The sequence below is a fragment of the Borostomias antarcticus genome (assembly GCF_949987555.1).
Source record: "Borostomias antarcticus genome assembly, chromosome: 19".
Classification (NCBI taxonomy): domain Eukaryota; kingdom Metazoa; phylum Chordata; class Actinopteri; order Stomiiformes; family Stomiidae; genus Borostomias; species Borostomias antarcticus.
In genome coordinates, this window is record NC_140252.1 from 11,380,402 (window position 1) to 11,401,353 (window position 20,952).

Sequence of the window (20,952 nt, forward strand, 5' to 3'; positions counted from 1 at the left end):
CCCGCGTAGTACGCATAGGTAGCAATAGTGTTGTCGAGTGAAGCCATGGATGTTAGTGAAGCCTACTCTATCGCCAGACAGACACAGTATACCCAATCCTTATCCACGTCCACCACTGATGCAAAAACTGAAAGTCGCCACTTTGTCCGTAGGCTACTATTTACTGTATGGTGTTCGGCTGTTAATGTTTAACTGGTGCACACTGCACTTTTGCTGTGAGGGGAAAAAAAAGAGAAAAAAGTCAGGTGATTTCTGAGAAACTGAAAGCAGAAACTTAAATAAACGCACTGGCGTATATTGAAAGTCAGTTAGGCAATTCTTGTCTGAGGCTCAGTTCTAGACAGGATCGGATTTGCAGGTAAGCATATTCTTTCATAAACGCATTCATTACATCACAGAGAACGTATTTCTCAAGTTATACTTGGGCGCTCGCTCGGTGAAAGTGTACGCCTATTCAAGAAAGCGGCAGACACGGGCCTATTTGACTTCGATGCAGATTTGCAAACTCAGATGTTGTCTCTTTACCCGTAATCAACTAATTTGCATAATATGCATTTCTGAAAGAGGCAAAATGAATAGAAAAGCAGCTCTTGCTCAGAGTGGTCACGGTGTCCGCTCACTCCGCTGCTGACTGCGGGAGCGCTGTGTGAGTGGCGAGGACGACACGGCAGCCCTCGCTGTACTCGGCTCTCGTGATCTTGGTTGTAACGTGAACCACAGAACGGGATATGTTAAATGCTCTTGCAGAGTTCTGTCAACACAATAATCCCCCAAATTATAAGAACAACTCGCTAGATTTGTCGCTGGTCGCTTTTGACTAATTAAGTCGCCAAGGGGACCTGGAAAGTCGCCAGATATAGCGACAAAGTCGCCAAGTTGCAACACTGCTCGCCTGGACCAATAGCCGACAAATATTCTATTTCAGTGATTGGATGTAGGGGCTACTGCTCTGTAGCTGCAGCATCTGTGAAAATATGAGCCAAAAGGTGACTATGACTGTTGTAAAAAAGACCCCAAAAAGACATTAATATTTTACATATAATTCATTGGAGTCAGTAATAAATCCTGACTCGTGTGCAGGTCCCATGGGAATCAGCCGAACAGGCGCTCCCGGATGCGAGAGGCATCTGCCTGCAGGTCTACCTTCTCAAGACACACCATCGCCACGCCCACACCACTCTCAGGACAATGAGGCCACACCCACACCACTCTCAGGACACACCATCGCCACGCCCACACCACTCTCAGGCAAAAACTACCGGAGCGATTTTCACGAAACTCGGTGGAGGGGTGTAGAATGGGCCAACCTAGAACCCATAACATTGTAGAGTCGATCCGAATAACTGGGGGGATATACGAAGGAATATTGACATTTGTTCCACTTCAAATAGGCCTACATCTATTTTACTAGGATTACTAGGGTGGTCCTAAAAATTTAAAGTTGGAAAGTCTAAGCTCCAACCCCCGGAATTCATTGGAATAGTGGAGAAAACTCTCCTGGTGAATTCTTTTCTCAATCAGACAACATTTACCCCTCCCTCATCGACCTTGAAGTTTCACCCTGAGAATCCCAGAGAGACGCTTTTTATCTGGGAATTAATAGAGCATATAAGGATTAAAATCAGAGTGAAAATAAAAATGAATAAAAACAACAATCCTTGACACATCCTTGGGGGTTGGAGCTTAAAATAAATGAATTTGAAAATGTACCCCTCACATAGGACCACCCTAAGGATTACCACACTGCCTGGTGGCCGAATGGTTAAGGATTTGGATTGTCAGTGTGACGTCCCGTTTTTTTTTTCTTCTGAATGATGGCTCTTTAGAATTAGGAGTCAAATTGATGCTGTTGATTGCTGTTTTCGCAAACAATATTATCTTATCTTTCTATACATGTAAAACAAAATAATATCGGATTTATGACAAACAAATCAGATAAACAGTGATTGTATTAGGAAAAATTACATTTACTTAGCCTGGATTGTATGGTATTACATTTAAATCGTCGTCGTTGTCTTCTTCTTACTACTTCTTCTTCTTATTTCAACGGCGGCTTGGATCCAAGTCGTTGCGCAACCTACCGCCATCTATCGGAGCAGTTTGCTCCTACACTGTCCTGAGCATGGCGGTGGGCGTGGCGGTGGTGTGTTCTGAGAGTGGTATGGGCGTGGCGATGGTGTGTCCTGAGAGTGGTGTAGCAACACACTGTCTTGAGAAGGTAGGCCTGCAGGCAGACACTCTTGCCGGATGCTGCAAACCTCAGAGGTGAATCACGTGTTGAGTGGGAAGCGTCGACACATGCCAGTAGACAAAACACCACTTGCATGTTATAATTCCGGAAGTTAACGTTTGAACCTTCAGATCGGGACACTATAGTTCTAAGTGTGAGATGTTAGCTAATTTACTCTAGGCCTATAACTTTGAACTGAAACTTTACCGTACCCTAACCCGGAGTAGCCTGGCTACATTTTACTTTCATTTTTGATTTGGTAAACAGTTTCAGCTCTAGGTCTGAGTGTAGGCTTAGTTGATTCTGGGTAAAAGGATAGCCAGGCTACTGCTTAATATCTCATTTACAATGTGGCTGTGATAAAGATGATCAAAAAACAAGCCCCCGGTCAAAAAACAATATCCGTGTATGGGATTATGATTTTTTTTTACAGGATTTTTTACTTTGGTGGCTGAATTTCCAGCACCACAACTAAAAAGGCTCCCAGAGTCGGGTGTACTGTGAGAGGACCGCAGTCGTTTGAGGTTCCATAGTCGAGCATACCACCGTGCACAGTACCAATTTCCTGCCAGTTTACTACATTTCTCAAAAAGGCTGCGTGTGTTTGTGTGACGGCCGAGCTACACCAAACCTTTTCATGCGCGTCTCGTGCGTGGACAGGGGCGGACTGGCCATCGGGAGCACCGGGAATTTTCCCGGTGGCCTGGCGCGCCAACTGGCCTGGCCCGCGGTGAATGGCCTGCCCTGTGGAAAACCTATATACCCACGTTCTTCTTATAACCTCCTTGATACCCACACCTGTGTTTCTTTCATATACAGAACTGTACAATAGATGGCCAGCACAAACCTATGGTGTTTCTCAGCATCCAACGGGATCTCTGCTACCAGATTGTGGTAGTGCCCTTGTTCTCTCCTCCTCTGGTTTAGAGGGTGAACCCACCATCTACGGGGCTCCCTGCGTGTCTGCAGCTGCAGTCTTCGCAAGAGCAAAAGCAACCCAAGAGCCCTTCTGCGATTCACAGCAGCTGACAAAAGAGACACACTTATAGGTCTATCCCTTCACAAAGTGGGGTTGTGGGTCCTTGAGGGGGTTCCAAATAGACCTTTACAGGTCTATAATTAGCCTAACTCAGAGTACAAATGGAACCTAATAAGAACCACACTGGTCTAAAAAATGTTACAGTAAATCCAAGTTTAATCAAGACACCGCAATAACAATCACTTTGTAATCAAAACGTGAAAGGGGAAAAGGTGCATGATATCTACGACACACTGGCAGCAGAGGCTGATAAATATGAAAACGTGAAACAGAAACTCAGTATTTCTCCCCCAAGAAAAACGTCCAGTATGAGATATTCATGTTCAGGAAAGCTTCGCAGCAGCCTGGGGAAAATCTAGATGCATACCACACCAGACACCGTACAGTATGCTAGCAAAATACTGTGAGTTCACTAATGTTGACAATGAGATCAAGGCACAGATCATTCAAAGCTGCACGTCCTCCAGAGTGCGCAGATATGGACTGAGAGAGTCAAGCAAAACATTACAACCTTTCTAAAATAGGCGCATAATCTGCCCCTTTTGGCATTAAATCATGCAATGGCATAATCACGTTTATCTTTGGCGTTTCGCGGGGAACCCGGGGAACATAGAACCCTTTTTTAGGGGGAACATAGGACCCGGGGAATATAGGGATGACCGGGAGCAGACCGTTAAGTGGTTTTAAAAACTGCTCAGAGTGAGCATTTGCTCACTGAGCGCTCAGCTACTTAACGCACCCAAAGCAATGATCTTCAGAGCGAAGGTTAACTGGTGCTTTACTTAAAGGGCATATGGCAGTTTGGAGACTCCTGTGAGTCAATGTGTATGAAAATTATATAGGAACTAGAATTTCATTTAAATATATATAATATACACTACAGTGATCTCTGGAGATGTTTTGTTACTACCGCATCTAAAAAATCCCCAAACCGGAAGTGACGTAGCAGAAGGGAGTCCGGTCAAGTTTGGCAACAGTAGAACAGCAAAACAATGGCTAGTTTTGAGACTGAAGAGGTTGTAAATGTTTATGCAGAAGCATATGATGGACCACAGCCTTAATTATGAGCCAGCTACAGTATGTGTCAAAGAGAGCAGGATCAACCTAGGGTTAGAAGAAATAACGGCCAGAGGAGAGAGATGCTGTTGAGAGTTGTGGTGTGAGGAGAACCAGTGGAGAACAGGGCAGGTGTCTTGGTGAGTGACCGGCGTTAGCTAGCTAACCATATCTAACGCTGTGTTCACATTAGCTATAGGCCTAACAATCAAACAGGTTATCTATGAATTTGAGCTATAGCAATCATGGGTATATTTGTGGATAATATCAATTTAATAATATAATAGATTTAGGATAGGATGGACTTTAACTGTAGTAGCTTATTCAATTCCTACAGCTTCCCAAACAACTACATTTCAAATCATAACCCAAACAAGAGTAGACACTTCAAGTTACAAGCAGCCGTGAGCAAAGCATAAATAACACATTTCTTTATATTTTCATGTAGAAAATCAGAGTAAAGGGCACGTATTTTTGACTTTGGCAAGTAGCCATGGTAAACGGGATAGCCTACACTCCGAAAAATGCAATTCGCGGAGGCAGGCTTCGCTCGTGGGATAGCCTAATTAGCCCCCGCATCGTGCATTATTTTTCGATAACAGCACACCTCGTTGTGTATTATCCCTTACATACTATAGCCTGGTTAATATAAATTTGCAAAGAAAAATGAATCACGCAACAACAACAAAAACAGCCAAGCGAACAGACTAGGATTAACTTGAACTGTAGCCTATTCGCTGCTTACAGGTTCCCAAGAAGGCTACACACTTCAAAGTATAACCCAAACAAGAGTAGACACTTCAAGTAATATTCAATAATCTAATTGTCAAAATATTGATCGCTCTCACCCGTTCCTGGAGATGCTTTGATCCAAAGAGCTGGTTTGTAATCCGAATGTTCCCGTTTACCCATGCCGTATGCTGTATGTTCTGCTCTCCGCGGACAGCATAATAGGCCTACCCAACTCAATACTTTTACAGGTAGGCTACATTAAAGCTGGTAATGTGGATCTTCATTGCTGCAGTATTTAAATCTGGCGTGACATTCTAGAGGGTCTTTTTTCCGGCCCTCAGCCCACTTGCTCCAGCACGCATGCGCACAGCGTGCTGGAGCAAAGCTTGTGCGTTGTGCGCATGCGTGCTGGTGCAAGTGGGGAAGCTATTTCATTTCTATAGACGTTTCTAAAGATCATATTACAGAGGCATGTGAAAAACCACAACAAGCCCTCGCTCTATGTAAGCACAACTAGCGATTCATGAAGAAAGATTGATGAAAACAACCGTTTCGCGGCAGAAAATAGATTTTTTAGAAGCTGCATTCTCAGTGCCCTGTCCGCCGCCATTACATGGATATACTTGGCTCGCGCTGGATTTTAAATTTCTTCTACAGGCCTCCGAATTACACCAAAGTTATCTCGGTGAGTGAAACGTCTTATAATATGCCGTAAATAAGGTTCAGGTTGTCAAAAACTAGCATTCTCCTTTAATGACCGGAGCATATCCAGTTTTGTGCCATGACTATCTAACTGATGAAGACGTGGCCTTGTCGTGTCTAAACTTGAACTGGCTAATAAACTAGACTATGAAGAAAAACCCTGAAGCTGATTGCTATAGCTCAAACTCGTAAATCACCTGTTTGTTGTTAGGCTATGTAAAAACAGCATTACGCCATTAGCCTATGTGAAGACAGCACTATTAATACATCCATGAGACAGCATTACGCTGGCTAGCTAGATGCAACACATTAGGATAGCTGTGTGAATGGTTTACCATAACAAAAATGTCAGAATGAATTTGCCTTTCCTAGTTAATGCAAGTTTGCTGCAGTATATGCTGTTGCAGATAGCTTATTCTGGATTCAACAGTTCGCTGTGTCCATAGACGTCCATGGCTGCAACAGACCGCAGGGTCAGGGACTCCCCAATGTACGTCATCGCTGAAATATGAAAAAAAAAGTCAGTTTTTGGACGCAGCTTAGAAAGCCACCTTTTTTCAACCATATTTCTGCCCTTGGTGTCTGTAAAGATGGATTTTTTTCTGATTTTATTTTTTAAAGTTGGCCTAATCGTGAGATCAAAAATGTTAATTCATAAAAAGATTAAACCTGCAATATGCTCTTTAAGAGATGTGCAGGAACATACAGAGTATCCAACTGTTGTCATTCCATTGCCATAGTTACTGGCGCTTACTAGAAAGTTGCATTAAACCAAACACTCTGACACTGTCGTAAATAATGCTTCAGTGGTACTAACGTGATAACGTGATCTGAACATTACAAGGGGTGTGTGTGGTATCAATGTTTTTTTTTCTAGAAATGATTTAAAACAAAAAAAAACAAAGCACTTTATTTTCTAGACTAGTGGTCCAACCTCTCCCGAAGGGTCCAGCCAGGAGACCCAGGGGGCTGACGACCTTACAGAAGAGAAGATGGAAGGAGAGAACCCCTCTTCCCATGACAAAGTGACATCTCCTAACAACGACGTTGTTCAGAAGGCCAGCCAGGCTGCTGCTGGTAGACCAACAGGTGTGGTGGGAAGGGAAGGACTGACCTCTTCCCCAGACACAGCGAAGGACACCGCTGAAGAAGACCAAGAGACTCCTCCAGCGTCCAACAGATCTACACAGGTAAGTGAGGTTGCTTTATAGGGAATATAACCATCTTAGCATTACTGGTGTGACTTCTGTACTGGGCTACACACAGGTCAAAAAGTATAAATACTGTATTAACCTCTCTATTCTAGGATAGTGGTCCAACTGCCCATTCAGAAGATATTTTACATGAGACCCAGACTGCTGCTGCTGTCACTGAAGGTAGAGAATATGGTCAACTAATTGTTGACTCCACTCCAAGTCAACTGTCATTTACTGCCACATTGTGGCCAATTCCAAATCTATACTGTACCTACTACTCCACTAGCTGTAAACTGTAATTGTGTATTACAGTAGGTGCTCTTAGTAAGGAAACCAATGAACATGTACCACAAGACAGCATCACTGAGGATTCTGGCGTGGACAACAAGGTAGGCCTGAATGTGTGAAGCTGTTGTTAAACGCCTTTATGTAGCCTTTCTTGCTCAAACATTCAATCACTTTCTAATGTTTAGGCCAGTGCATCCCACCAGTCAGATGAAAACAGCCAGGTGACCCAGACTGCTGCAAATGTCCATGAAGGTAAAGTAACATGGAGATAAAGTAGGAAAAGTGACTCCTAATTTAAGCTTTGCATTTTGCATCACTCATCAATATCATACTGCCTATTATTTGCACATAGTAACACTGTTATTCGTCACAGTAGATGACACTGAAGAGAGCACCAAAGGTCTCATCTTATCGAAAGAGGACCAAGAAAAACTCCCTGCAGTTTTCCAGGAATCTCAAAAGGTCTGTCATCCCTTTGGGATTTGAACATAGGCTGCAACCTTAGTTATCATCAGTGCCACACCTTTACCCAGAGAGGAGCTATACTCACTTCCACACGTTGCCGATGAAAAATATCAAACTTTTCTTTTTTAGACCACCAGTCCAGAGACCAGCGGGGAGACCCAGACCCCCGCAGATCTGACTCGTGAGGAGGGGAAGGTAGTGACGTCTACCGACACAGATACCGTTAGAAATGACACCGCTGAGGGGGTCCCACCAAAACACGACCAAGAGGAACAGCCTGCGCTTTTCCAAGGATCTCAAAAGGTCAGTCAGTTTTACCTCTGACTAGACGTCTGACTTGTGAGGGGGTATAAGTCACTTTTCAAATGAAGGAGTGAGGGCGTTATCCCATGGTACATGTACTGTATTTGAACTCATGCCCTTTGTGATGCCCCTGTCAAACTGACTGCCCCTCAGTACCCGTAACAATTATCACTTGCTAACAAAATCTTTATTACTCACTTAACTTTGTTACTCTACTTATTAAGCGCACTTAGGAGCTACTGCGCATCATACTTGTATGAATGGAGTATGTGAGGAAGAAAGGTGACTGACTGTATGATAAACCTCTCTAGGCCAGTGATCCTGATCCAGCCCCTCCAGAGAAGATCCTGATCCCTGCACCTTCCCCTTGGGGTATGGTATGGTTAATATTTACAGTAGTTAGAGAACATCGTCTAGATAAGCAATATCTCATGACAGGCTATGGTATATGGTTATTATATCACAGCGAAGGGGTGTTGTTTGTGGAGGGCCGACAGCTACAGTATGATATACATGTAGGCTCATACCATATACCACAGGTCTGAAGTGAGCTATTGCTTTTATAAAACAGTCACCAATTATGGCAATATGAAAATAAAAGACACACACCAATTTATTGTTTGACATAAAACTATTTCAGTATATTTTATATCGATCGAGGAAGCAGTTCCTAAAACTATCATATTGCTATAGAATTTCAAATGGTAGCTAATATTCCCTGGAGGAACAGCGATGCCCTCCAGTAGTTAACATGGGTTTAGAACCGTGAGTGAAATGGAGTGTCCGTTGCATTCTCTTTCAGCAAATTGACCACCCCTGGATATGACCAGCTATTCCTTAGTGACAAATAATGAGCCCTAGGAACCAAATTAATGCCATGACCTGATTTTGATAACCTACCTAGCTATTTTTCCCATATAAGTTGTAGGTTGGTAGGTTATAATGTCTATGGGACCTTCCCACGTTGAGATATGGCCGTGTCAACTGCCCCCCCCCCCCACCCCCATTGACAATGAATGGGGGGAATTTTTGAGCCAAAGTCCAAAAAATGAATGAAGGTGTTTGGGTGGCTCTGTGGCATCCCCCTCGGGTCGCACCTGGTGGGGGATGGTTCGGTGCACAACACCCCACACACCCCAGTCCAAACCCATGTCTCTAGCACACCCACACGGGGAGCTGGCTTCGCTTTAATTTGGGGATCCCGTGATTGGAGCATGATGATGAGGGTAATGGTAATAAGTGGTGGTGATGGTGGTGGGGATGATGAAAGCTCTTTTGCTATGGAGTCAAACACCCTGTACCCCTCAGCAGCAGCTCCAGACTCAGCCTCAACTCTGGCCCCAGCCTCAGACCCAGCCTCAGACCCAGCCTCAACTCTGGCCCCAGCCTCAGACCCAGCCTCAGACCCAGCCTCAACTCTGGCGCCAGCCTCAGACCAAGCCTCAGACCCAGCCTCAGCTCTGGCCCCAGCTCCAGACCAAGTCCCAGCCTCTTTAGTCCCAACCGCAGCATCAGCTCTGAACTCGGAGGATGATGATGATAATGATGAGAAAGAAGATGGTGGTGGTGGTGGGCATGATGAAAGCTCTTTTGTTGTGGAGCCAAACACCCTGTACTCCTCAGTCTCAGAACCAGCCTCAGCTCCAGCCACAGTCCCAACCTCAGCCCCAGCCTCAGACCCAGCCTCAGCTCTGGCCTCAGCCCTGGCCTCAGATAAAGAAGATGGTGGTGGTGGTGGGGATGAAGAAAGCTCTTTTACCGTGGAGCCAAACACCCTGTACCCCTCAGCAGCAACTCCAGACTCAGTCCCGGCCTCAGACCCAGCCCTACCCTCAGACCCAGCCCTACCCTCAGCCTCAGACCCAGTCCTACCCTCAGCCTCAGACCCAGCCTCAACTCCAGACCCAGTCCCAGCCTCTTTGGTCCCAACCCCAGCCTCAGCCCTGGCCTCAGACCCAGTCTCAGACCCAGCCTCAGACCCAGCCTCAGACCTTGACCCAGCCTCAACTCTGATCCCAGCCTCTAACCCAGCCTCAGCTCTGGCCCCAGCTCCAGACCGAGTCCCAGCCTCTTTGGTCACAACCGCAGCATCAGCCTCAGATCCAGCCTCAGCTCTGAACTCGGAGGATGATGATGATAATGATGAGAAAGAAGATGGTGGTTTTGGTGGGCATGGTGAAAGCTATTTTGTTGTGGAGCCAAACACTCTGTACTCCTCAGTCTCAGAACCAGCCTCGGCTCCAGCCACAGACCCAACCTCAGCCCCAGCCTCAGCTATGGCCTCAGCCCTGGCCTCAGATAAAGAAGATGGTGGTGGGGATGAAGAAAGCAATTTTACCGTGGAGCCAAACACCCTGTACCCCTCAGCAGCAACTCCAGACTCAGTCCCGGCCTCAGACCCAGCCCTACCCTCAGCCTCAGACCCAGCCCTACCCTCAGACCCAGCCCTACCCTCAGCCTCAGACCCAGCCCTACCCTCAGCCTCAGACCCAGCCCTACCCTCAGACCCAGCCCTACCCTCAGACCCAGCCCTACCCTCAGCCTCAGACCCAGTCCTACCCTCAGCCTCAGACCCAGCCCTACCCTCAGACCCAGCCCTACCCTCAGCCTCAGACCCAGCCCTACCCTCAGCCTCAGACCCAGCCCTACCCTCAGCCTCAGACCCAGTCCTACCCTCAGCCTCAGACCCAGCCCTACCCTCAGACCCAGCCCTACCCTCAGCCTCAGACCCAGCCCTACCCTCAGCCTCAGACCCAGCCCTATCCTCAGCCTCAGACCCAGCCCTACCCTCAGCCTCTTTGGTCCCAACCCCAGCGTCAGCCTCAGACCCAGCTCTACCCTCAGCCTCAGACCCAGCCCTATCCTCAGCCTCAGACCCAGTCCTACCCTCAGCCTCAGATCCAGCCCTACCCTCAACCGCAGACCCAGCCTCAACTCCAGACCCAGTCCCAGCTTCAACTCCAGACCTAGTCCCAGCCTCTTTGGTCCCAACCCCAGCGTCAGCCTCAGACCCAGCCTCTGCCCAGGCCTCAGACCCAGCCTCAGCCTCAGACCCAGCCTCAGATCCAGCCTCAGCCTCAGACCCAGCCTCAACTCCAGACCCAGTCACAGCCTCTTTGGTCCCAACCCCAGCGTCAGCCTCAGATCCAGCCTCAGATGTAGCCTCAGATCCAGCCTCAGCCTCAGACCCAGCCTCAACTCCAGACCCAGTCCTAGCCTCTTTAGTCCCAACCCCAGCAGCAGCCTCAGATCCAGCCTCAGCTCTGAACTCTGAGGAGGATGATGATAATGATGAGAAAGAAGATGGTGGTGGTGGTGGGCATGATGAAAGCTCTTTTGTTGTGGAGCCAAACACCCTGTACCAGCTGCTCCAGACTCACACACCCTCAGCAGCAGCTCCAGACTCAGTCCTGGTCTCAGTCTGTGACCCAGCCTCAAACCCAGCCTCAGACCTTGACCCAGCTTCAACTCTGATCCCAGCCTCTAACCCAGCCTCAGACCTTGACCCAGCCTCAACTCTGATCCCAGCCTCAGACCTTGACCCAGCCTCAACTCTGATCCCAGCTTCTAACCCAGCCTCAGACCATGACCCAGCCTCAACTCTGATCCCAACCTCAGACCTTGACCCAGCCTCACCCCTAGCTTCAGCTCCAGCCTCAGACCCAGCCTCAACTCTGGTCCCAGCCTCAGCTCCAGCTCCAGGTTCAGCTCCAGCCTCAACTCTGGTCCCAGCCTCAGACCCAGCTTCAGCCCCAGCCTCAAACCCAGCCTCAGACCCAGCTCCGGTCCCAGTTCCATCTCCTGATAAGGTTTATCAAGGTAAACTTGGGAGGAGTGACACTTTAGATACAGTATCTGCATAGTAGGGCTGGGTATTGGCAAGGACCTCACAATACGTATCACGATACATGGGTTACAATACGATTGTATCGCGATACATGGGTTACAATACGATTGTATCACGATACATGGGTTACAATACGATTGTATCACGATACATGGGTTACAATACGATTGTGTCACGATACATTGGGATACGAAATGATACAATACATCAAATAAAGGGGTGCCACATATACTGTGGCTACATGCCGCACACTTAGACAGGACTTGCAGAGTGATCTCTTTTATTGAGTGACAAGTTTCGCATTTAAGCTGTAGTAAAAGCTTAACACGTAGCTCAAATTATGAGATCACTCTGTCTCTAAGTGTGAGGTATGTAGCCACAGTATACGCACGGCACCCCATTTATTGACATGATTACATGTTTGCCACCTATCAGCACCTTTTGATTACATGCTGTGCACAGGCTTCCCCCCATGCTTTCCCCCATTTACAATACAATTCATATTGCGATTACAACACATTGCGATACTCTACATAATTTATTTACTGGAAAATTTAAAAATACAGTTGAAAATACAACTCCATCCCCCACTCCCTGGAGATGATCATGAGGGTGGAGGGAATGTAAGGACAATTTGAATCCATTTAAAACATGAATAATGTATTGATGATTGAACTTTATTATTTATTTTATATATCTATCTATTCCCTGTCTCTTTCTGTATATTTCGCCCCAAAAAAAAAAATCACACACACACACACACACACACACACACACATATATATATACGTTAGCCAGTGTTGGGCAAGCTACTTAATACTAAGTAATCAAGTCAAGCTACCAATTACTTTCTGTAAATTCGAATTAGATTACTTTACTTATTACTCTCTAAGTAATCAGATTACTAATTACTTAATTACTTTACTTTGGAACTACTTTCTAAAACCAGATCATTCCTTACCCGAATCATATAAGTGCTGATCTTGGATCAGTTTTGAATCTTAGATAATAATAGACACCAAAAATCTGATCCTATACCAGCACTCTTGGCACATCTTGACCCTGATGACATAAACAGTCAGCTCAGCCATCAACCAAATGAAAGGGAGCAGGCACATGCATAAGTAACTCAAAGTAATCCCATTTTTATTAGGTCAGTAACTGTAATCTGATTGCTGAAAATTAAATGTAATCCCTTACATCCCAAATTACTGGAAAAATAAATCTGATTACAGTAATCTGTTACTTTGTAATCAGTTACTCCCAATACTGGCTTTAGCTAATATACGGGTTAGTGTTAGCTACAGTTATCTTTAGCTACGCTTAGCATTAGCTCTACATGCTCATTCTCCAAAGTGCCTGGAATATAGCCAGGAGCGCCTCCATCCCAGTAAACACAAAAAACAGATAAATGTTGAAAATGTTGGCGTGCCCCTTCAATAATGATATTTTCCTGTGCCTCTCCAGCATCAATGAGGAAGAGATTCTTCACTGTGTTGAAGGGGAACACTCTGGGCTCTCATGTGAAGATTAACAGCCAACTGACCTCAAGTGGTCTGACTGAAGTGAGGTCAGCAGCAGAGTGTGATGTCATCATGGCGTACTGTCCAGTCTCCTCTCGACTAGGGACCGATATTGAAGCAGCCATGAAAGAGATTCCAGGTAGGACTGTATTTTATTTAGGTCTCTGTCAGATCAGTGTTGGAATTATAATGTATTTTTCTCCCCCGCTTTCTCTCTCTCTCTCTTCAGCTGGTAGCCCAGTCATCCTAGTGGTGCTGCATCACACCTTCAACCCTGGCTACACCGTACCTGACAGCAGTAGACATGTGACCAATAGTGATGTCAAGATAGTAGACTTCCTGTTCCACGACTCTAAAGGAGGCCTGCTGGACTGTCCTCATAACCACATAGCAGTCCAAAAGATTTTGGATCAAGTAAGTCCTAAGGTTTTGTATCATTTTGAAAGGAGTGCTGCTTTGTTACTTCATGGAGGATGCCACAAGAGTTGTTGTACCAGAGGCAATACTGTTGTGTTTACTGTCCTTATAGCTCAAACACTGGCGGTTGTATAATGCTGACCCAAACACCATCACCTCTCAGCATCAGGTCATGAGTGTTGGTGAACAAAAGGTACTCCTAACCTACCTAACTGTTCTCTTGTACACACACACAAAATATGCTAATGGTCTTAAACAGTATGTAATGTGTTTTGATGAACTATATTATTCTCTTTGCAGAGCCATGTTTCTGGTAACATCTCAGCTGACGATAAGGTGGTTATCCTCAACCAGCCTCTATTTCATGTATTCATGCTACAGTATCATGATTAGTGATGTATTGTAAAGACAAAACAACGTGCCTCATGCCTCTGACACAAAACTATGGACTTGTTATTGGTAACTGTACATTTTCATTATAGAGTGAATGTCCAACCATAATCGCACACATTTTTTCATTACAAAAAAACTGAAACAAATCTTTGTCCAACTATACATCCAAAGATGCAATACTAGTGAACTTATGGGACATCATTGTTACTCTTTTCTCAGATGCATGGGATGACCTGTTGGGATTGGGTTAAATCCTGCTGTAATTGCAGAGATAACTCAGGTGAGAACACACCTCTGATGGGCAACAACTGGACTCTTTAAACAAAACTCTATGGGCAGGTGTTGCAAACACATGAGGTATTTCTTAAGAGCCAATATGTCAACGTCCCCTTATAACCATGCATAATGGTGTAGACATTGTATAATCAGCACCGAAACACAGACACAGTCCTGATGTGATTAGGTGTACCTCCGGGAGTCATGTGGGTTAGAGAGTCAGCCATGTAATAATGTATTACAGTACAAATAAACAGATTAAAATAATAATATCAATAATAATGTATTACAATACAGTAATTAATGACTGATTAAAGCATGATTATATCAATGACAGAAAAACTTTGCAGCCTTAGTCACCTGATTCTTGTTGTTGTGATGGTTCTATATTTATGGTAAATGATTAGAAAGCTAAATTATGAATGTTTTCTGTATTTTGCAACACATTGTTGTCCGTTGTTGTGAGCTCGCTCAGCTGTGTCTGTGAGGTGTGAAATGGGACTGTCATTCTGTGCAGATGTTTAGAGTAGTGGTTTCAGCCTCTGACTCCTGGTCTTGTGCTAACCCAGGCTTGACTGTACTAACTAGTAACTTCTGCATACACATCGATACATAAAACAAACTATATATATATATATATATATCAGTGGAGGCTCGTCCATTGAGGCAGGGGAGGACAGTCCTCCTCAGTTTTTGGAGAGAAGAGAGGGATTAAAATATAAATATATGAATTTATTTATTTATAATTAATATTATCTCAGTTTTGTTCATAAAGCAGGTTTTCCCTATGGATAAAAACCCATTATTGAAATTCTAAAGCTCCAACAGTGACATATACAACATGCAGCTGGAGGACCCATAGATATCTATGGAAGGGAGGCTAGCCTCCCTTAGGGCGGGTTCTTTTCTCTTAAATCAATGTAATGCCTTTTTTCTTGCTAATTTATGATTGGCCAAAAACGCTGAAAAATTACCGCAAGGGAGGACAGTACTCCGCCCCTGTCTGAACAGGATTCAGATATTGACATTTTGTTAGTCCAATCACATTCCAGATTCCAGATTTACCACAGTGAAGGCCGATTGAGTCGGCGTTGATGTCAGTTTCTCTTCCCTGTGCCATTGGAGATTTTTGTTTGTTCGTAGCTCCATAATATAATACATCTGAAAGTATTATGGGACATATTATACATCAAACTGTTCGTCTATTTGTCTTGATTCTAGCCATCTAAATATGTAAGCTGACATAAATACTTTTTGAGCTAGAGCCGTCTGAACACGACAGTTCCACTGGCTGGCTATAGCCGGTAACGTTAGCTACGAGGTGCACGTCAGGCTACGGCATAGACAGGTGCGCAGATTGGCTGGAGGCGCAAACTGTTGGCAACTCATCCAAAACATTTCTAGAGACTGGGTCGCAACACCGGATCGGAGAAATCCACAGCCTGGCTCCTGCTTGCGTGAGAATTGATCGCTTTGCGGTGCTTATTCCTCATCCAGTGATGGATGGGTGGATGGAAAACTTTCAACTGAATGTTCATATTGTTCTGATAATTGTAGGCTATAGCAACATAAGAGTGGCAGCTTTGACAGCAACCCAAATGAGCTAATCCCATAGCTGTACCATTGCTAGCTAGCCATGAGCGAACTGTTGGATACTGCATTTGCTGTGCAACGTATTCCATTGTCCAGTTGTCATTATTTGCCAACAAACTGAGAGCCAGCACACCTCAGTGTCCCCTAATCTTTTTTTTTTTTCATATATCACCTAACCTCTCCAGCACCTCACCAATATCAATTATTTTGTCTCTTTAGAGAAGAGTACAATCCATTACAACAACTATTGCTTACAATGTTTTATTGTTTTGTAATATTTTATCATGAATATGATAAATAAATGCTGCATGTAGTTAAAGAAAGTGTTATTCAGCTTTTCATATGCTAAAATTGACTGTAAATCCACTTTAAAGCTCATATTTCAAATAATAACTGACTGAGGGAAAGTGCCCCCCGGCGCCCATGGGCGGTTCGCCTCTTCCTCCTGTCCTCAGTTTTTTGAGTCACCAGCCGCCACTGATATATATATATATATATATATACATATATATATATATATTAGGGCTGGGTATCGATTCAAATTTCAAGAATCGATTCGATTCCGATTCACAAGGTTCAGAATCGATTATCACGATTCAATTCGATTCGATTCAATATCGATTCGGTTAGTGTTACTAAAACCTGATTTTTTTTTTTTGCTGTAACCTTAATTACATGACTGCCAAGTTATGCAACACTTCAATACTAGGGCTGGGTATTGATACTGATTTCCAAAAATGAATGAATGAATGAATCACTAGCCATGTTTCCATCCACACGGTTTATGCAAATTAAATTATATCGAATTAAAAATGCCTTATGGAACCAGTAAAATTAGATAGAAAAGTTCGTACTGTCGATCTCGTCGGATTTTCCCTTGTTCGATAAAAGGCTTTTGTGATAAATGCTTTATCCGATTTAAAGCTCTAGATGGAAACGCATGTTCACCGGCTTTATTCTCGTTCATATTTTTAGCGATCCTCACATAATTCGATTGCCAAGTGGATGGAAACATGGCTATTGAATGAATGAATTAACTTCATTCCTTCATTTATTTATTCATTCATTCATTAAATAAAAAATCGATTTTGGGATTCATGAATTGATTCTGAATCATTTGATTCAAAATCGATGAATTGATTTTTTTAACCCAGCCCTAATATATATACATATAGCCTATATATACATATATATACATATATATATATAATTTATTTATTTATGTATTGATGCTGTACCACGGAAAATGGTTACACTATTGCAGAAAACAATATTGCAATGTATTGCTCAATTTTATTGCACAGCCCTACTGCATAGTGATATAACGAGAGAGGAGAGACCACACAAATCATTTATGGAATAGGCTAAAGCAACAGAACACACAGTGCTTCATCTTATCTAGTCTATGAGTGAGCAATATATCGTGATTCATAACATGCCTTCGATGTAGTTGAAATGTGATACATCATGATGAATTACTAGGGAATGTTTCCCTTCCCCTAACTTCCAGGTACCTTGGAGAACCTGCGTTAGCTCCGGCTAGCGCTTGCTCCTGTTAACTTCAGCTCCAGTTGTGTTAGCTCTACATGCCCATTCTCCAAAGTGCCTGGAATAGAGTCAGAAACGCCTGCGTCCTTCTGCCACAGTCCCAGTACACTCAAAAACAAGATAAATGTTCAAAATGTTGGCGTGCCCCTTCAACAAAGATATTTTCCTGTGCCTCTCCAGCATCAAAGATGAAGAGATTCTTCACTGTGGTGACGGGGAACACTCTGGGCTCTCATGTGAAGATTAACAGCCAACTGACCTCAAGTGGTCTGACTGAAGTGAGGTCAGCAGCAGAGTGTGATGTCATCATGGCGTACTGTCCAGTCTCCTCTCGACTAGGGACCGATATTGAAGCAGCCATGAAAGAGATTCCAGGTAAAATGCTCTAATTGTTAAAGGACTTTAATTTAATTTAGCTCTGTTAGATTACCTTAAGGTGTTGGAATTATGTGTTTTTCTCCAATCCTCTCTTTCTCCCCTTCCTCTCTCTCAATTCAATTCACTTTATTGGCATGACAAATTTGTACTGTACATCTGTGTTGCCAAAGCTTTTAGATCCATTAAAATCTCTCTCTCTCTCTCTCTCTCTCTCTCTTCAGCTGGTAGCCCAGTCATCCTGGTGGTGCTGCATCACACCTTCAACCCTGGCTACACCATACCTGACAGTAGCAGACATGTGACCAATAGAGATGTCAAGGTAGTAGACTTCCTGTTCCACGACTCCAAAGGAGGCCTGCTGGACTGTCCTCATAACCACATAGCAGTCCAAAAGATTTTGAATCAAGTAAGTCCTAAGATTTTGTATCATTTTAAAAGGAGTTCTGCTTTGTTACTTCATGGAGGATGCCACAAGAGTTATCGAACCAGAGGCAATACTGTTTACTGGCTTTATAGCTCAGGCATTGCTTGCCTGTTTTGGTTGCATGACAGACGTGACAAACGTCAATCACTCAGGTCACGCAGTGACGCTGGCTCCCTGTGTGAGTTTTGTGCACGCGTGGGAGTTTTGAATAACGTAGCCTATGTCATGAGCTAAGTAGTAACATGTCCAAAAGACAGTCAAATTTATTTGATTTCTTCAAACCAGTTGGAACCCTAAGCACTAAAGCAGGCCAAAGTCATTTTGGCGGAACAGGATGGCGACAGCACAGGTAGCAAAAGCAATTGAAGGCATGATTAAAAGATAAAGATTGCTAGAACAAGAAGAGGAATGAGGAGGAGGACTTAGAATCGGGGAGAGAGGTGGAGATGAGGACGCAGGTAGGCTAGGGAGTTGGTGAGGAGACTTCGATGGGGGAATTTACAGGTAGTATGCTGGCCAGGGTTTAATGCTTTTTGGTGTCGTTTTGGCATAATGATTACGTTACTGTAAGCCCCACAGCTAAGCAAGTGGGCGTTTGTGCTGTGAAATGAAGAGAGGCTGTTATGAAAACTCATACTGTAAGTCCCATTGTTGTAAGAATGATTCGCACTTTGAGGAGAATCAGAATCAGAATATGTTTATTGCCATGGTACTTTTACATACATAGGAATTTTTTCCGACTTCTTAGGAGTTTGCGTAGGCGCAAAAAAATGTGTTCCGGGACCTCCTGATTTGCAAGCACTGAGTATACAATGTGTTTTGATTAACTATATTCTTCTCTTTGCAGAGCCATGTCATTGGTAACATCTCAGCTGACGATAAGGTGATTATCCTCAACCAGCCTCTATTTCATGTATTCATGCTACAGTATCATGATTAGTGATGTATTGTAAAGACAAAACAACGTGCCTCATGCCTCTGACACAAAACTATGGACTTGTTATTGGTAACTGTACATTTTCATTATAGAGTGAATGTGCAATCATAATCTCACAAATTGTTTCATTACAAAAATAACAGAAACAAATCTATCTTCAACTATACATCCAAAGATGCAATACTAGTGAACTTATGGGATTTGACATCATTGTTACTCTTTTCTCAGATGCATGGGATGACCTGTTGGGATTGGGTTAAATCCTGCTGTAATTGCAGAGATAACTCAGGTGAGAACACACCTCTGGTGGGCAACAACAGGACTCTTTAAACAAAACTCTATGGGCAGGTGTTGCAAACACATGAGGTATTTCTTAAGAGCCAATATGTCAACATGTATCTGTCCCCTTATAACCATGCATAATGGTGTAGACATTGTAAAATCAGCACCGAAACACAGACACAGTTCTGATGTGATTAGGTGTACCTCCAGGAGTCATGTGGGTTGGAGAGTCAGCCATGTAATAATGTATTACAGTACAAATAGAGAATACAGTAAAAATAAATAAATAATAATAATAATGTATTACAGTACAGTAATTAATGACTGATTAAAGCATGATTATATTGTTATAGATGTATTCTAATAATTAAGAAAAGAGTATTTGAATGTATCTATTACAATATCAATGGCAGAAAAACTTTGCAGCCTTAGTCACCTGATTCTTGTTGTTGTGATGGTTCTATATTTATGGTAAATGATTAGAAAGCTACATTATGAATGTTTACTGTATTTTGCAACACATTGTTGTCCTCATGTGAGCTCGCTCAGCTGTGTCTGTGAGGTGTGAAATGGGACTGTTATTCTGTGCAGATGTTTAGAGTAGTGGTTAGAGCCTCTGACTCCTGGTCTTGTTCTAACCCAGGCTTGAATGTACTAACTACTAACTTGTGTTCACACATCCAGTCTCTCTTGTTTACCTGTCGCTTCACAGTGTCTCCTTACTCCAAACTTTCTTAAGAAGCTGGAAAAGGCATGAAGGATGGAAGGGTCCCGTTTTCCTTGAATTATAATCACCCTGAAAGATTCCAACACTGATATATTATAGTCAGCTGTCAATGAAGTATAAATGAAGCTTGCTTATTATAGCATACAAGATTAATAGATTAATTGTGTCCTTTCTGAATTACTGGGATGATTTTCATGTATGGACTGGTGTATTATGTCAAAGAAGCTACTGTAGCTTGATCGCATTGATCTGAATGAGTGAACTGATTTTGTTACGAGTCATGTTCTGTATAATAAGAGTTCAATCAATAAAGAATAAATCAACATACCAGTGTGGCACTATGTGCTTTTCTTAACCAGATGGTCTACTTTTTCTTGGCCAAACCACAGACTCGAAACTCAAAAAGTGCATGAGAGTTAGTAGTTCGAGTTCACAGTAGCCTATCTCTAAATAGTAGCTTTATGCCCGTATCAGTACACAGTAGTGCCAACCTGCCCTGTCAGTGTGAGGTGGGGCGGCAAGTAGCTCGGTAGGTAGAGCGGCCGGCTGGGGATCTCAAGGACCCCGATTCAATCCCACTTCGCTTCCGGAAGTGT

At 43.7% G+C, this 20,952-nt stretch overlaps 1 protein-coding gene across 8 annotated transcripts; it reads left to right on the forward strand.

The window, feature by feature from the left end:
* The first annotated feature begins 222 nt into the window (after nt 1–222).
* LOC311322096 (uncharacterized protein) lies at nt 223–20,674 on the forward strand. Of its 8 annotated transcripts, none has more exons than XM_084454108.1 (18): nt 223–358; nt 6,680–6,949; nt 7,066–7,135; nt 7,268–7,344; nt 7,429–7,495; nt 7,617–7,705; nt 7,838–8,011; nt 8,323–8,383; nt 9,320–11,830; nt 13,326–13,795; nt 13,911–13,991; nt 14,099–14,134; nt 14,411–14,471; nt 17,789–17,983; nt 18,208–18,392; nt 19,258–19,293; nt 19,576–19,713; nt 20,342–20,674. In XM_084454108.1, the coding sequence occupies exons 2-17, from the start codon at nt 6,752–6,754 to the stop codon at nt 19,675–19,677; spliced, it is 4,413 nt and encodes a 1,470-aa protein (XP_084310234.1). In that variant the 5' UTR covers nt 223–358; nt 6,680–6,751; the 3' UTR covers nt 19,678–19,713; nt 20,342–20,674. The 8 variants fall into 8 exon arrangements, with proteins under 8 accessions (XP_084310234.1, XP_084310237.1, XP_084310238.1 ...); XM_084454111.1 differs by having other exon boundaries at nt 19,576–19,636; XM_084454112.1 differs by having other exon boundaries at nt 13,326–13,520; nt 13,611–13,795; nt 19,576–20,674.
* The last annotated feature ends 278 nt before the right edge of the window (nt 20,675–20,952 follow it).

Excerpts from the sequence above, each read along its gene's own strand:
- LOC311322096 (XM_084454106.1), top strand. The coding sequence starts at position 6,752 with ATGGAAGGAGAGAACCCCTCTTCCCATGACAAAGTGACATCTCCTAAC. Across the intron at positions 13,796-13,910 it reads TCCAAAAGATTTTGGATCAA|CTCAAACACTGGCGGTTGTA; the intron begins GTAAGTCCTAAG and ends CTGTCCTTATAG. Across the intron at positions 19,294-19,575 it reads ACATCTCAGCTGACGATAAG|ATGCATGGGATGACCTGTTG; the intron begins GTGATTATCCTC and ends CTCTTTTCTCAG.